The sequence below is a fragment of the Urtica dioica genome, chromosome 9, assembly GCF_054948205.1.
Source record: "Urtica dioica subsp. dioica isolate 48M chromosome 9, U.dioica_male_clone48M_v1_H2, whole genome shotgun sequence".
Lineage (NCBI taxonomy): Eukaryota > Viridiplantae > Streptophyta > Magnoliopsida > Rosales > Urticaceae > Urtica > Urtica dioica.
The window spans coordinates 27,316,982-27,335,658 of NC_142764.1; the positions used below are offsets into that span (position 1 = coordinate 27,316,982).

General features: G+C 32.7%; 1 protein-coding gene across 1 annotated transcript; it reads left to right on the forward strand.

Annotated features, from left to right (window-relative positions):
• Positions 1 to 15,015: 15,015 nt before the first annotated feature.
• On the forward strand, positions 15,016 to 17,714 carry LOC149386396 (Glycosyl hydrolase superfamily protein). Its single transcript, XM_089624994.1, has 4 exons — positions 15,016 to 15,374; positions 15,476 to 15,882; positions 16,192 to 16,872; positions 17,385 to 17,714. The coding sequence occupies exons 1-4, from the start codon at positions 15,311 to 15,313 to the stop codon at positions 17,472 to 17,474; spliced, it is 1,242 nt and encodes a 413-aa protein (XP_089481120.1). The 5' UTR covers positions 15,016 to 15,310; the 3' UTR covers positions 17,475 to 17,714.
• The last annotated feature ends 963 nt before the right edge of the window (positions 17,715 to 18,677 follow it).

Consider the following 18,677-nt stretch of genomic DNA (forward strand, 5'->3'; position numbering starts at 1 on the left):
ACAAAATAATAATAATAAAAAAAAACCGCAGAAGAGGAGACAGGCGAGAAAAGAAAAAAATAAACGCAAATATCATCATGTGTTGCCTTCTTGGTGAAGCCACGTTGCAATCTGTGAAAGAGAGTTGAAAAAATAATAGCTCTTTATTGTGACTAATTAATAAAGTATACGCATCCAATTGAGAGGGGAACTACCCCTTCATATAGAATCTCGTGTATTCGTCGTGACATGGAATCTCGACTCTTGGTTTCGTTTGTTCGAACTGTTTTAATTAATTTTAGTAAGTTTGTGATTGTGATCATCGAGTATAAGGAGGTAGTGCTGTTCATTTCGATTCCTAGTTATGTGAGTCAAGTCTGGTTCTAGGGTTCTTTTGGTAATTGCACTTGTCCCAGAAATCTCCATTTAATAAAAAAAAAACTAGGTGCCCTAGAAATTTGTCTCGAGGTATCGTAGGAGAAAATTTATGTTAAAAATCCTTTTAATCAATACGTCGTGATACAAATGCATGTGTTAGGGCTCTGAAAAATTAGCCAGAGCACGTACAATAGTTATCACGCTTTTAGTTTATAGAAGTTTATTGTAGCTTTATCTTCTTATAAAAAAAAAAAAAAAAAAAAAGCCCTCACGTGTGATCATAGACAGGAAAATTCAAACAAATTTAACTTCTTTTAGATCATTTTTTTTTTCTGTTCTAAAAAATAAACTTACTCATTTCCCCAAGGCTTTTTAGAGGATATCTATGAGTTAAGCAAATGTACTTGGCAACTTGCGAAGGAGAAAGCAACAAATTTACCAAGTTTAGAGAAATATTAAGCAGAAAGCTAGTAAAATCATACGCGCTTTTTAAGAAAAATTTCATATTCTAAATCTTTGAATCAGTACGATATCATATGATTGAACTCGTTGTTTAAAAAATATCTAAAACTTGTTTTTGTTCATTTTTTGGACAAAAATACATTTAAAGTATATATATATATATATTAATTTTCTTACTTCTCTCTCACTCTAAATCTCGTTTTCTCTTAAAAAGCGTGGATTTCGAGGATTGAAGTTTAAGAGAATGGGTAAGTTCACTTGTTTATTAATTATGAATCAGTCTAGATTACGTTACATTGCTATTTTGACTTAGGATTAGATTCAACATTCAAAAATCTAGAATTTAGTTGAATTTCATTAAAGTTGCGATGAAATTTAAACATTTTTGCAATAGATAGCAATTGTTAGAAAGGGTTGGGATGGCTTGCGATATTGGTTAGAGTGGTTAGAACTGTTTTAACTTTTAAGATGACAATTAAAGATGGTTAGGGAGGGTTTGGATGACTAAAGATGGTTTCAATGACTAAATATTAAGATGGTTAGGGATGGTTAGAGATGCATTGCAATGGTTATGGATGATTAGTGGGAGAGAAATGTGATCAATAACGGAAACAAGGTTTTATTGATTTTGGGGCATTTTTATCAGAAAAAATAGACAAAAAGTTCAATTTTAGATATTTTCAAAATAAAGAGTCTAATTACGATATTTTTATAGTGTTGAGGTCTATAATGTGAAATTTCTCAACTCAAAGAGAAATTTCTCGTTGTTAAACCCGTGAAAGAAACAGTTTTGTCTACTCTTTCCATTCCTATGAGTATTCTTGATATCCTTGAACTTCATTAAAAACATTATTTTATCAGAAAATTTAAAACATATGATTTTAAAAGTCACTAATTGATACTATATATATTGCTAATTATGATTATATATCTGTGAAACCCTAGATTTTTGTTTTAAGATATTATTATTTTTTTTCTTTTTGGAAATTTAGGGGAAGATTTAATTTTATTTTTCTCTCTTTTTGGAGTGCTAATATATATATATATAGAATAACGTAAGTAATTTTTTTATATATAACAACACATATATATATATATATGTATATATTTAATTTGATAGATATGTTTATATGTAGTTACGTTTATGATTTTAATATGTCTTTTTATAGGATTATACAGTTGTTGAGTTTTCATAGAAAAGTTAATCAAGGAGTTTAGTTTTATATGTATGTATTGGTGAATAAGCAATAAATATATAGATATGTACTACTTTTCTGTGAAGAATCTTGCGTTCATTTAAAAAAAAAAAAAAAAAAAAAAACTGATCTAAGCCCAAATTTTTGGGATATCGTGGCAGATATCCACGTTATTTTATTTTTAAAAATAAAATAAGATCAATAGATATATACCATATTAATACTACAGGGTTTCAGTTAGGCTATTTATTATATTATATTAGGTTTTTCTTTCTCCATCACATAAAACACACGCTCAAATCCTCTCTCTCGCTCATAACTCTCCTTTCACCGATTTCTTCCCCCTTCAAAAAAAAAAAAAAACCCTAGCCACCAAACAAAAAGATCATTCATATTTTTTGTTTTAGTTTTAAGAGCGCTAAGGTTTTATCTTCCATCACTACTGAGAAAATTAGGTATGTAATTTGTGGTCTTCTGAAATTAATTGCTATATTGTTTGTGATTTTTTTGTGAGTTTTTAGATTAACAAAGGGTTTCTGGTTCGGATTTTATCAAAACCTAATTTTCATACGCTTACCGTGGTTTCAAAAATCGTGATTTTGCATCAATTCTTTTTGGAAAAGTTAGGTTTAGATGTCTTCTATCTAAATCCTTAATCGAAAAATATTTTTATAAAATATAGAATATTTTCTGATTAAAGTCCGATTAGTGCGCGTACCAGTTTTACAGTTTTGACAAATTTTCAAAATCAATTTTTAGACGCTTACCAATTCAGTTACGTTGATTGTTTTAATGCAATTCTTCTTGTAACGTTTATTTATGTATGTCATATATTCAAAAAAATTAATTTCATAATTTTCGGATCACTTTGATCTATTTTACAAGCGTTACAAATTCATTGCGCAGATCAGGATTTTGCCAAAGTAAATCCTAATATTTTAGTATTTCGTTATTTTTGTCTTTTCTAAAATTTAAAAACTAATTATGACTTTGTCGATTCAGAGTTTTATTTTTAAAATATTATTTCAGATTTTCTAGAATTTTTCCAGAATTTTCCAGAATGTTAGTTTTTTTCCCGAAACCCTAATAGCCATGGGTATTCTAGTAATTTCGCGTCTAATCTCGTTTCTGAAAATTTCCAGAACCTAAAATATGTCTTGAATACTTTTCTCAGCTGATCCCAATAGTCTTTTATTCCGATTAGGTTCCAATTCTCTTAGAGCGTACAATTCCTTCGACGATCTACGATCGTAACTCCCGATATCCAGGTGAGAATAATCTCACTACAACACAGATTAGTTCAAAATTTAAATGATGTTTTGTGATTCATGATATGGTTTTTTTTATAGCTTTATATGCTTGAGTATGTATTTCTTTATTTGATTGCGTGATTGTTTGTAGTAGTTGGATATGTTTGGTCAACTATAAAGCGTTAAGTTAAAGTAGGTTTTTTTTTAGAATGTACATGGTTTATATTTTTTTTTAGTCATGTATTGTATGAGCATATGTTTGAAAGTTTTTATGTACATGTCATATCAGTATGTAATGTTATCTTAAAAGCGAAAAGATAGAGATAAGCAAGGGAGTCGTATCGCCTCGAGAGGTATTAAGGAGAAGTTTCCCGGGCCGAGGCTCTAATGGGGAAATTTCTCGGGCCGAGGCCCTAATAAGTTTAAAAGATAGAGCGAAGTGTGGGACTTTATAACCCCCATCACTTCGTATATCTAAAGTGTGCACTGAAATTGATACGACTACCCTAGGGGCACCCCGAACTAAAAGTTGATAGAATCCAGAAAAGAAAGATCAAGTTACCGAGTAGTTTCAAAATACTAATAAACGATTCATGCATTGCATTACTTTATTTTGTGAGCTTTATATTATTCTCGCTGAGCGTAAGCTCATCTTTTTGAAAAAAATTATGCGTCTGTGTTGTAGGTAAACAACTCGCAAAGAACTGAGTAGGGTGGACTAGCGGCGTCGATAGCGAGAGGGCGGGTCATGGTTTCCATTCACGAAATAAGTCTTCCGCTATAAGTTATTAAGAAATAAATTTGATGGTTTTGTTTTCTTTATTAAGAAATATGTTTTCCGCTACAAGCTACGGTTTTCTAGTTCGTTGAAAGTTATTTTATGGATTACGTTTTACTTTGCTACTATCTTTGGTTTAAAATCGGTATCTCATATTTTATGTTTTCGTCAAGTACTTCTCAAGATATTTTGAAATGCAATCTATATGTTTCTTTAATGCTTTTGTTTCTTTTTAAAATCTTTAAAATTTTGGTTCACCTATGTATGATGTGTTTAAAAAAAAAAATTCCTCCAATTTTTCTATAAGAAATTATTAAAGTTTAGAAAACAAGTAGAAGTAAGACGGTCCGAAAAGTCGGGTCGTCACAATATCCTAGTATGGTGCTTCTATATAGCTCATCTCAATTTTTTTTAGTTCAAGCCACTATAGACTGTAAGCTTCTAAATAAAAAATTAGCACATATATGTCCAGTTCAAAACAAAAAAAAAATGATACAAATGGAAACACACTCAAACATATTATTATGTGGGTAAACACAAACGTATAATCACTACAACAAAAATGCTTTTGTTTCCCATTAGTGACAAGCATTTCATGTTTACGGACATTTAATTAAATAAATATATAAAAAAAATATTTTTCACGATATTTTTTAAATGTTTTCAAACCCTTATTTTCTTGAGAATTTTATCCATATGTACTATTTTAGGATAATTTTGTGTATCAATAATTATAATTGTTATTTAAAAATTATAATAATGAATATTAGCCCCTCTCTCTAGATATTTTTATGGCTTGTCCCTGCATACACACACACACACACACACATACATATATATATATATATATATATATATATATATATATATATATATATATATATATATATTAGTGCTTGCTAGCTAATGCTAAAAGTTTATACTTGATATACCTTATCTTAATCTATAACATAAACTTTTCTATATCCCATATGCTAAGATATTTTTTTTTGAAGAACCATATTATAAGAAGTGAGAGGGGTAATTAAGGGGAGATAATATTTTTTTTTTCCTTCATTCGCTTATTAGCCACATCTCGATTTATAGTTACGTTATACTTTTTTGTTTATATAAATAAAATCTAGTGACTTACGCATTCACATTCTATTTTGCATGTAAAGTTGAGAAATAAAACGTAGACCTTTTTTTTTTCTTTTTTCCATATCTGCTTATTTAATTTAGTTTTTTGTCCGGTTATGTTACTCTAGATAAGAAAAGATAAAGTAGAAGGTCATCACAAGCTTAATAATTGAAACTGTACATGAACCATAATAGGCCATATATATAATATATATTAGATAAGAAAACAATAGGCCATATTGCGGCAGAGAAACAGTACCCACCACACAGAATGAAAGTAAAAGTTGATAACGAAGCTATTATTCCTATTTCAAACATATCTAGAGCACTTCTTCTATAACTAAAACAGTTGTCAGTTTTTTTTTTCTTTGTTTTTTTTAATATTATTATTTTCCTTCTACAGTTCTACTCTCTCTCTCTCTCTCTCTCTCTCCAAAAATCGGCTTATCTTATCTATCATGATAAGCTTCGGTGCAAATAAAGCTTAAATTAGGAACACTATATATGGACTCACGTGCCCTACTTTATTAATTTTTACTAAAGAATATACTTCATAGTTCATATTATAGATCAATTATTATACTTCCGACATGGCCTCACAATTGTAATATGGGTCGGTTATAATTGTGCAATTTTTCCAACCCACACCATTTAAGGGTAGAATAAAGGCTAATTTGATATCTGTTTAAGGGCAAACAAATACATGTGCAAATGTCAAACTAGAGCCATGTATGCATTCACTTTCTTTTCCATTCTTGTATTTTAATTTTAGTTTACCTATACAGACCTCTTTCCCATGGTGCGTCCTATTATACACCAAATTATATGACTTTTGCAAAAGCATGTCTCTTTAAGTAAAAAAAGGGGTTTGGATTTCCTCCCACATGCACATGCATGCAAATCCCCTTAAAAGAAAGAGAGAAAAAAGGGGGAAAAGAATAAGATGTTGTAAAGATTGACCAGCTAGCAAAATACGTCATGGTTTAATTTATAAATGTAAACAACATATTATTCGCGGTTATAGTTATAGAAGAAATAATTACTTGAAAAAAAATACTTATTATTTTCGATTTAAATACATTTAAATGTTTTTTTTTTCGACGGTTAAAATACTTATTGTTTACTTTCAATTCCACCGTTATTACCTACGCCGTTATCTTTAACGGAATGACACGTGTCACAATCTGAAATTTTAAAAATTAAAAAATAAATTAAAAAGTTAAAACAAGAGTAGAGAAAATAAATAAAACTCAATTATTATAATAAAAAGAAAAACCCACGATTCCTCTTTTAATTATCTTCGGGTCGGCTCAACACCGCCGAATATGGAACCCCCGCCGTCATCATCCTTAATAGAGCGCGTCTTTTAATTATCTCACTTTGAAGGACTTCGATGACCTCACGGCCATGACCATCCCTGTCGAGCTCTCGGACTGCGATGCGCTCACGAAATCCGCCGCCAATTCTCTGAACAGAAGAGGGAGGAGACTGCTCGTGCAATGGTGGACAGGCAGAGAGGGAGGGTATAAAAAAAACATCATTACAACTCCAAATAAACTATAAAGTACCAATTGTGCCAATCAAATAAGAAAAAAAAAATATTCTCTGTTTGCTTAATTTCTTTGTGAAGCTTGGATGAGAAATCAATTAGACAAACTAAGTGGTAAAATTTCATATTGTAAAAAAAACACAAAATTTATTTTTCAATTCATGAAATTGCAATAATAATTATTAGTCATAATAATAAAATAGAACATCACCGCGCCTTCCTTTCTAAACCAAGAGTCCATCCAACAGCGCCTCCAAGCCATAGGTTATGGCGTACGCTAGAGACGATTCGGTGACGATGAATCGTGCCAGGGACGGTTTGATTCAGAGATGGACTGAAAAAATTATAAGGATTTTTTTATAAAGCAAAAGAAAGAATTAATGAAAAAGTAAAAGCAAGGAAGGTGATAAGAAAAAAAAAACAGACGAGAAAAAGAACGGAAGATGGAGAGAGAGAGAGAGATTTAATTATTTTGTGTGTTACATTTTTTATTATAATTATTTTTTTTGTTTTAAATGTTATTTTATCAGATTATTATAATTAATAATAAGAAATTAAATGACCGTTAATTTTGGACCGTTCATTTGGGATAGGTAGTAACGGTGGAATCAAAAGTAAACAATAAGTATTTTAGCCTTAAAAAAAAAATTAAGTGTATTCCGTCGAAAACAATAGATATTTATGTCGTCATTTTGTATAATCACTTTTCGTTATTTTCATATAATTAACCAATGAAAACATGGGAAATGCATGTCCGGTTCCAAATGAGTTCTCAAAGGCCGCCTCCCGGGGCCTCCGCCAAGGTGACCCATTATCCCCTTATTTATTCCTTTTATGCTCACAAGGGTTCTCGTCGCTCCTCCACTCACAGGTTCATACCGGGGACATACATGGGATCCAAATTTCAAGACGGAGCCCCTCAATCTCGCACCTGTTCTTTAGAGCCAAGGCCGCGGAAAGTCGGTCGATCCTCGATTGTATTGGCTCCTTCACCAAAGCATCGGGGCAAGCCGTCAATTTCGTGGTCCAATTTCGTTTTATGCAAATACGTCAATAATACAGTTTTCCTTTCTGAAATACGTCAGCATCAAGTAATTTATGTATATATACATAAATGCAAATACAGGCCCGGGCCGCTTAGTCCTGATTTCGAACCAACCTTTTTAAAATAAAAATATATATTTAGTTATTTTTTAAAACATATATATATATATATATATATATTATAATTTGTATTTTCAAATACATTTTTTTTTTATAATAGCTTGAGACATATCTATTAAAAAAAATGACATAACACACAATGGTACAAACATCATATAGATTAGCATTGAAAGGTGACACCTCAAAATAATGAAAATTCAGTTTAGCTTCGGATGCAAGCACATCTTGTGTGAGCTTCGGACATATGAAAGATAAACCATTCAAAATTTCGAGCAATTTAAAAACTCTTGCAACATGCCTATATAAGTTAATAGATAAATCATAACTTTTCAAGACAGAAAGATGTTTAAGCCATGTTTGTTTCTCATCTCAAAAACTGTTTTTTAGTTTTTGAGTTGAAAAAATTGAAAACAAAAATTGAAAACATGTTTGGTAAAGTGTTTTCGGAAAAAATTTTCAAAAATTTTTGAAGTTGTTTTGGAAAAAAGTAAAGAAAACTGAAAACAAATAAAAGGTGTTTTTGAAAAAAAAATTATTCTCTTCTCTCCTCTTTCTCCTCATCTTCTCTTTTCATTCTTTCAAAAACAAAAATGAAAACTATACCAAACACTTTTTTCAGTTTTTTCACTTTCTCAAAAACAAAAATGAAAACTGTACCAAACAACTTTTTGAAAACAACTACAAAACAGTTTTTCAATACAACTACAAAAATTAGAAAACAGAAAACAAAAAACTTTTTGAGTTAACTACCAAACACAACCTAAGTGTCTATCCCGTCAAAATACTAACCGAGAACTCGAACTCTTAATCCAAAAAAATAATTAAAATTTTTACACTTATGTTTAAAGTTTGTTAATGGTTATACTTAACACAAAAAATATTACATACAATACTTTGTTTGGAATTTATCTTGACAAGTACTTTTAATTAAAGGAACTTTGAGATGTGTAAGCTTTAAAAAAAAAAAAAAAAAAATGGCAGTTAGGCAGTCACGTGCTAGTCTGCTGAGAGTGAGGTTTATGTTTTTCTTAGATGAAGAGGTAAAACCGTAAAAGAAGAAAGTGCAACTTGGCCCCCTCACGTCTATTCTGACCACAAATTAAAGTTTACTCCAAGATACCATATTTGATTCATTTACTAATTTATCTATAGCTTAGTGTCTGTCCACACACACACACACACACACACATATATATATATATATATAACTTCAACAGAAGACCCTGGGTGAGTGTGTGTAATTGATAAACAGTAATTAATATTAATTAATTTCATAATTTTTTTTTAACAAAGATTAGTTTTATATATTAAAAAAAGTTATTGACTAGCTATGGTTAACCTCACATTCACTATTACCAGTCCCTTCCAGTTCTCAATGATCTGCTAATTGGAAAAAATAACTTACTAACTAAGCTAACGGTTGATCATTAGGTTAATCATGTCATGGTCTAATCTTGTACAAAAATACCTTCCTATAATATATCATTGTCATAACTCTTTTCCTGTCAACAGATAACAAAACTAATGGTGGCGCTATTGTTAGTCTTTTGCCTTCTAGATCTCATATCTGACTTTTCTCGCGACATGCTTTCTAGGTTCATGCATGGCAAGTGGTGAACAAAATACTTTACATCCGTGCATGGATATCATTTATGAAGTTTCAAAGAAGATTACACACAATCGACCATTTGTATTAACTTACCTATTTTTGTAAAGTATATATCAATAATATATATTTGCGGTCAACATTACAAGTCATCTCCCATCCTATTAATTTCTTATAGGCCAAACACACTTAAATTTTGTGCATGTGACAATATGTATTCATTTATGAAGTTTCAAAGAAGATTGCACACAGTAGACCATTTGTATTAACTTAAATATATGTATTTACGGTCAACATTACAAGTCTTCTCTCAGCCTATTAATTTCTTAGAGGCCAAACACACTTAAATTTTATGCATGTGACAAAATTAAATAACTTAATAAAGAGTCACGCCTTAATTTGACTGTGCAAAGTGTAGGACCCCATAAAATATGTCTTTTCTTTACATGAAAAAACAAGTTTTTATTTTCATCGTCACCAAGAAAAAAAAAAGGAAAAAGAAGAATATATCAATCAAAATGTATCTTTGCAGACAAAGACACTAGTATTGAGTGTCTCATCATTCCCACGTCTTGGTTCCATATCCTTATCCACTTACGTACCAAACCACTCACCAACTTTATCCCTTGTTCTCTCATTCTCCAAAATGATTTTACTTGTCTGTCTTTTGGATTTCTCGTCTAAATATGTCAATGCCAAAACATATCCTTCATTTTTTATCACATGATATTCCAACTAATTAAAGGCTGCTTTTCCTCATTGTTTTCTCTTTTCCATGACATATACTCTATTTGCAACTGGCTATCAGTCACTTTGTTTGTCACCATAAAACAAATAAGCTACCAATTCCATACTTTTATAAAGATTAGATATGTTTATGGATAAAAGTATGTGATAGAACGCAAGTGGTGTTGTTAGCAAGTTTTTTAGTGGTGTGGTTAACAAGTTTTTTAGTGGTGTGGTTAGCAAGTTTTTTAGGCTGCCAATGCCCGTAAAGCTGCAACTTAGTCTTAAGTTACAACTGTTATGGCCATTCATCACGTAATTTGTATGACATTAGTTCAACTTGTCAACTAGATTAAGTGGGAATTAAGTTCTAACAAACTTACTAGTTGGATCCTCTGTGACATATTTTAGTTTGACAAAATAATTTTGATAAAGTTGTACAAGACAAGCAGCAAAAAGTTGTTCATGACCCGGGTCACTTAAGTCACATATCCTCTCGTGCGAAAATAACAGGAAATATCATGTTTTGTACATGATGAGATATTCTCGGATATTTGGTTTCCGAGAATAACAGATTTGCGAGAAATTTGGTGTTAACCTAGTAAAGCTCATTGTGGGTCGAATTAGGTACTTACTTTTTTCAGTTTTGTCAATTCACGCTAACCTTAGCCTTGAACCAATCTCTCTGCAGATCATCATTGACACCTTGTTCGAGGTACTTGCTACTGTTGTACTTTATTTGTGCAAAGTTGTGAGTGCGTGTTTTGCATTGACATGTTGTGTCAATCTTCGGGAGATGATTGAGTGAAAGCGAGGGAGTCTTCGATCTAAGGGGAGCTTAGATTTTCATCCGTTGGAGAAATCAAAGAAGAAGGTGTTTGAGAGAGAGTCTGCAAACCTAAGTCATGTACCTTTGATTATTAAGATAGTCGACTGTTTTTCACCACCAGACCTAGCAGTCCCCTTGAGTATGTGCATTATCACCAAATAGGATTACCAAATCACTGTGTCATTTATTGCTTTCTGTTTGATTGCTGGTTTATTTAATCGTGCTAAAAATAATCAGTTATTCAACAAATTGTTTCACCCACTAGTTGAACAACCATCTTAAAACACATTTAGTAATTTCAGTATCATTTGAGAAATTGCCCCATTTGCCACCAATTTCATAAGATTTTCCCACTTTCCACCAAAACACTAATTTTTCCCAAAATGCCACCATCTATGTCAACAATGTTGACATCTATTTTTGCCCTTCACTATGAGATGTCAACATTGTTGACATAGATGTCAACAATGTTGACATCTCGGTGGCATTTTGGGCTAAATTAGTCTTTTGGTGAAAAGTGGGAAAATGTTATAAAATTGGTGGCAAATTGGACAATTTCTCTTAATAAAACCCGAGTTTTGAATCATTATTTTTTTGGTTTACTTCCCTGAATTTTTTACTTTGGGTATATTAAAGTCCTTTTTAAAATAAAATAAATCATTGATCATTCCGACGAATTTTTTTTCTTCATATTTCAAGCTCACAATTGTTTTAAATTGTAGGTTAGCAATGTCACTAACTATTCATTAGATATACGTTCTACTTTTTTTTTTTTAAGTAAACATGGGCTTTATAGCGGAGAAAATACGATATACATACTACTTAAAGTTAAAATATCACTAATATGTAGTTTTAAAGAAAGTTTAGATACTTGTACTTTTTGTAGTTTTTAATAAAAATATTATTACGTAAATGTAGATATTGCTAAAATATGAATTCAAAATTAGTTATCTCTTCGAAATTTGCACTTTGTTTGTAATATTTGAATATGAATGATTTTTTAAGGCTAAAAATGTAAAAACAAAAATAGAAAATAAAAAAATTGAACGTCCAGGGAGCTAAATGCAGCAAAATTAAGGAATAATTTCAAACCTATGACCATTTAGAACTTATTGCTCCAAGCCAATTAACTACTTTTTTTATTTAAAAACTATGACCATGACAAAAGATAGAAAAAACAAATTGAGTACTAAAGCTCTCTCTCTCTCTCTCTCTCTCTCTCTCATTCTTCAAAGGTTGAATTAATTTTAGTTCTTCATATTTATTTGTTCTCCATGTTGATTTCGTTCTTCATCTCATATGTAATTAAAATTTAGGGTTTGGGATTTTATATTAAATTTATATTTTATGCGACATCAAGTTGCATGTGAGGTTATGACTATGATTTGGATGGGCTTTTTCAAGTTTTTTCAAATCTGAAAATTTTCTGTTTTTGAAGATTTATTAACATGTTTCTCAATAATTTCTTAGATATCAATAAATCTAGAAAATAGCTAAGAATTTTTTTTGAATATTTACTGACATGTTTATTAATAAATTTTTAAACGCAAAAAATCTGGAAATTTCATAGACGTCAAATTAGTTAAGTAAATTAGGCGGGTTAAGCCAGAATAAAAGTCAGACGTTTCACTTGATCAAATGATTATATTATAGCGCTAAATAAATAGTGCATAACCTCTTAGCAGCCGCAGCCGTCCTAGACACGATATGCATATATATTATATGTCGCTAGAGGGACATTTTTAAATAGACATTCCTTTTTTTTCAAAGAGACTGAATGATTGTGCTACTATGTAAATCCAACAATATATAGCTGATCTCATGGCTTTAAAACACAAGAAGAGACTCTTACTTCGTTTTCTAGACCAAATATAAATAACAAGATCGTCCATCATGCACATGTTGCATTTCGGATTCGATGTATTTTGATAACTAAGATGATCTTGGCAAAGAGGACACGTAAACTTTAATAATGGTTTGCGTTATAAATATATGATATAAGTATAACAGGGAGAGACATGAAATATATAATAAGGGGAGTGAATGTATTATCATTTTAAGATTAAGTCCTCCGGGGCTAATTGTAGGTCTTCCTGTGATTGTTTATTGTTATAAAAGCAACCAAATGTACTAAATTATATTACAAAAATAGTGTAACAACATTACAATTCAATAACATATAGTTAGTCAAGCAAAAAAAAAAAAACAAATTATTAGAGGGGAATAATATCTTAAAAGAAAAAAAGCAGATAAAGTAAATAACCCATGTTCTCTGTTTTAATATATATTCATGCAAACCCCTATACCCGGGAAATACTGCACATTCGACTTTCACACGTGTCATGCAATCCGTTAGTTCTATGTAATCTTTAGCTAAGAGTAGGGGTGTACAAAAATTGACCAAAAATTGGTTAAACCGATAACCGAACCGATCCGGAACCGAAATTCGGTGCCACGTCATCAAACCGAAAATTCGGTTCGGTTAACCGAAACCGAATTTAAGAATCGGTTCGGTTATCGGTTTTGAAAATCCAAAAATTCGGTTATCGGTTATTTAACCGATTTTATTTTATCCGGTTTTGAAACCGGATAACCAGTTTTAAAACCGGATAACCGATTTGAACCGGATAACCGATTTGGATAATTGTAACATCTTTAAAACTGGTTAACCAGTTTTGAAATCGGTTAACCGATTGTTTCGGTTAACCGGTTTCAAAACTGGTTAACCAGTTTTAAAACGGTTATAAAACTGGTTATCGGTTTTACAAAACCGGTTAACCGAATTTTCGGTTAACCGATTTTCGGTTTTGGACCAATTCGGTTCGGTCATTGGTCCGAAATTTTCAAAACCAAAAATTCGGTTTTGGTTTTCAAATTGGTCCAAAATCGAACCGAACCGAACCGATTTCACACCTAGCTAAGAGAGAGTAAAGATTGAAACTCTTGATATTCCAAACAGAATCCATTAGATGCAATTCAATTGTATATCCAGAGCTAAATTCAATTGTATTTTGTTCAATAACAGGGCAAAAGTATAAAATTAAACATAGTTAACTGACAATAAGTTTAGACTTTTTGTCATAGGGTTTGCCTTATGTTTAATTGTTGACACCAATTATAATAATAATTATTCTTGCACCCAGTTTAATTTTTATGAGATAGGTTACCTCATATATTACCACCAAGTACTTATCCACACTCCAAATATAATTTAAGAAACAATTTTCCTTGCGATGCCTAGTTTATAGAGAAATTATCTCATTTGTCACAAATTTCATAACATTTTCTCATTTTCCATCAAAAGACTAATTTGACCCAAAATGTCACAATCCATGTCAATAATAGTGACATCTATGTCAACAATGTTGACATCTATTAGTGAAAGGCAAAAATAGATATCAACATATATGGTGACATTTTGGGTCAAATTAGTCTTTCGATGGAAAATGAGAAAATGTTATAAAATTGATGATAAATGAGGCAATTTCTCTTAACAGTCATATAAAAAAAATGCTAAAGGGAATCTATACGGTCACGGAATGGGTCATCAAGCTATAATTCATGTCTCCATTTGCTATCCACATGCTATGAAGAAAGTATACAATATTGACGAAAGGTCGATAGTGCCGCTGCTAAAGCTAACGATTCAATAAAGAATAATTCTTAGATTTAGTCATCAACTAATTAAAACGCTCTTAGGGCGGTCAAATATATTAATATAATTAATTAGATTAAAGAAGAATCCTTGTCACACAATACGATTATAACTTAGGAATAATGAAATGAATAGAAGAAAAAAATTATATCTTTTCCCTCACCCGCACATTTTAGAATCCCTAAATTGCTTCTCACCATAACGTATTAACGTATAGTGGGATTGCCTAATTTCCCTTTTCTTTTGCTCGAAGAAAGCGGCTGGGCAGAATGGTCTTTTTCGCTCGCGGGGCTTATAACTTATTGGGGATATCGTTGGCGTGGCGTTGGAAAGAGAAAATCCAGTCCAAAAGAATCCACCAAAAAAGACATTAAAAAGCTATATATATACACGTCTTACACACCTTCATAAATCACAAGTAAACATAAAAACCATCAGAAGGGTAAGAGACGAAGGCAAAATCTCCAAGGCAAGCTAATTAAAAGGAATTCTCTCTCTCTCTCTCTCTCTCTCTCTCTGTCTCTCTCTCTCGTCCTATAGCTAGACTCCTTTTGTGGGTCTCTGGGCTATAGGAATATTAACAATATTCCCACAAATTATTGATCCAATATTTCTCGAAATGGCAAAAAATGTCTTCCCTAGAATCGCCATTGTGCTCACATTATCTCTCCTCACTTTCTCAGGTACTAATAATTAGTAACAAACTAACCAACTGTCACATTATCAATTGCACCCATATTTCCGCATTTAATTAACGTGGGTATATAATATATGACGCAAACAGGAATAATACGGCCAGTCTCGTCGCTGGGGATAAACTACGGTCAGGTGGGGAACGATCTCCCGGAGCCGGAGAAGGTTCTGGGCCTTCTGAGCGCGCTGAGAGTGAGCAAAGCCAGGATCTACGACACCAACCCCAAGATCCTAACGGCGTTCGCCAACTCCAGCGTTGAGTTGACGGTGACGGTGGAGAACGAGATGCTCGCCACGCTGGCGGACCCGGGTCGGGCCCTCCAGTGGGTCACGGCCCGAATCAAGCCCTACTTCCCGGCCACGGCCATCACTGGGATCGCCGTCGGGAACGAGGTTTTCACCGAGGACGCCTCGTCCGTGTCCTACGTGGACAGCCTCGTCCCCGCCATGGTCAGCATCCACGGAGCCCTAGTCCAGCTCGGCCTCGACTCCATCAAGGTAAAAAAAAAAACAGAAAACGCAATACCCCGTGGGACCCACCCACGTCTCAAAACATGAAAATCATTTTGAACTTTATACCGTTTTATAGCCGCTTATGTTTATCTTTCGGCTAATTTTAAACGGTTATAAACTATTTAAATATAAGCTATATGCAAAGATCTTCCTAAACTTTCGACAATTATAATTTTTCGTACTATATGATACTTTCAAACTTGGCCTCCTTGAATTTAATATTTCAAAATTTAGCCCCTGAGTGCAATTTCTGACTGTGAGATGTGTTAACTAAAATTTTAATATTTATGTTAGGTCTCGACTCCGAGCTCGCTGGCGGTGCTGGAGAACTCGTATCCGCCGTCGGCGGGGACATTCAAGCCGGGAGTCGCGGCGGTGATGTCTCAGCTCCTCCAGTTTCTGTCGGCCACGAAATCGCCGTTCTGGATCAACGCGTACCCGTACTTCGCTTACAAGGACGACCCGACCCGAATCTCGCTCGACTACGTCCTCTTCAACCCTAGCTCCGGGATGGTCGATCCCTACACGAAGCTGAGGTACGACAACATGCTTTACGCGCAAGTGGACGCGGTGGTGTTCGCGATGGCCAGGATGGGGTTCGGGGGAATCGAGGTCCGCGTGGCAGAGACGGGTTGGCCGTCGAAAGGAGACCCGAACGAGACCGGAGCGACGCTCGAGAACGCCGCCGTTTACAACCGCAACCTTCTCCGGCGACAGCTGGCGAACGAGGGCACGCCGCTGCGGCCGAGCCTCCGTCTCGAGGTTTACCTCTTCGCGCTCTTCAACGAGGACATGAAGCCGGGCCCCACGTCCGAGCGGAACTACGGGCTGTTCCACCCCGACGGAACCATGGCTTACAATGTCGGGATCGCCGCCGTGTCTGCCACGTCATCGTCGTCGACTTCTTCCACGTCATCGTCGTCGACTTCTTCCACGTCATCGGCTTCCATTTCGCTCACGTCTGCTTCTACCAAGGTACACCATTGATTTTGATTTCTATTTTTATCTTTATTTTTTACAGTTACCAATTAGGGCATAGTTATCATATATATATATATATATATATATATATATATATATTGTATGATCTTATGATTATAAAGATCGATATCGTTAATTATGGTTATTATACGTATGTGCGGAAGAAAGTGTATGAGATAAGCACAAAAGTCAAAAAGTGTACATATTAGTGGAGTATTAATGGTAACATTTGTACATTTTAATATGCGTTAATAAAAAAATGTAATAATTGTTCTCATGCAATGATATGTTTTTAAGGAAAGCTATGAGCTATAGCTTATATATATACATATTATATATGTGTGTGTTTGGATGACATGATAATGTTGTTTTTATTCTTTATTTAGTAGCTAAATAAGCTAGTGCTGGGTATTTTTAATTATAATGGACACTGTGATCTGATTGTTTTCTTTTCATTGTCTTGGTTTTGTTTTCCACTATAAATGGAATATTTACCATGATCACAGGCAGCAAGATTGGATAATGAGACCCTGGTGTATTGGATGTTTGTGTATTTGCTGATCACCTTCCAAGTTTTAATGAGAAGACCATTTTAAGCATATGGGATGGGGTGTTCGTGTAAATATAGACAATTACATTTTGGTAAGAAAAAAAAAATTGAATAAATTATTAGGGGTCTTTTCCCCTCTAGATCTTCACTCTATATCCATTATTCCATTCCAAACCAAGCTATAGCTAGCTACATTATGCACATGGCAACCACCAAATATTCTTTTCTCTAAACAAATTAATCGTCGTATTGTATGTACGACGACATATCTTATATATGTGGTCCATCAACTTCAGCAAAAGGGTATATACATATAATATACATATATATATATATATATATATGTTAGCCTCGTAATATAATACACACCGACTTCATTCTTGAGAAGAAATGATAAAACTTGAGATAAGGTTGTTCATCAAAATCACCAAACCGAACAATCCGATCATTCAAACAAAACCGCACTCTTTTTTAAACCGCTCCATTAAAACCCGATGAAGTTTGAGTTGTAAACAACCCAAACCGCAATTGTTTCGGGTTGGTTTGGTTTTTTATAATCGTGAGATTGGGTTGAACCAAACCAACCCGATAGTATTAATTCTTTAATTTTTTAAGATTGTAAATATTTTATATGTACTATTGTTAAAAAAATATCATTTTTCTAATAATATTATAATTAAATAAAAAAAATAATCAATATTATACTTTATTATTTGCGACTACATGAAAATTGGGTCGTTAAAAATATGCATAAATTTTATTTTAATATGTAAATTTTCTAAAGATAAGTAAAATTTTGATTTTATTTAACAAAACTTTTTAAATATAATATACGTATATGATTTTCATTCAAGTTATAAAGTCATTTGTCGATAATTATAATCCGAAAAAACCAACCCAAACTAACCCGATTATTTTCGGGTTGATTTGGTTTGATTTTACATTTCAATCGGGTTGATTTGGATTTTAAAACTAAAAAATTAATAGTAGTGATTCGGATTGATAGCATATAAAAAAACTGACTAACCCAAATCGATTACACCCCTAAGATTTAGGGAGACGCTCGATCAGTAATGCTTGTTTATTACGAATAGGAGAATTGTATTAATTGCTACTATATACGTAAGTATATTATATTATGCTGTGTCGGAGATCATGTCATGAAACAAAAAATGGCCAATTGATCAGAAGAGCCAATGCCTTTCATTGGGTGCAAGAAAAGGCTTCCTCTTTTTGGACGTGGAATCCA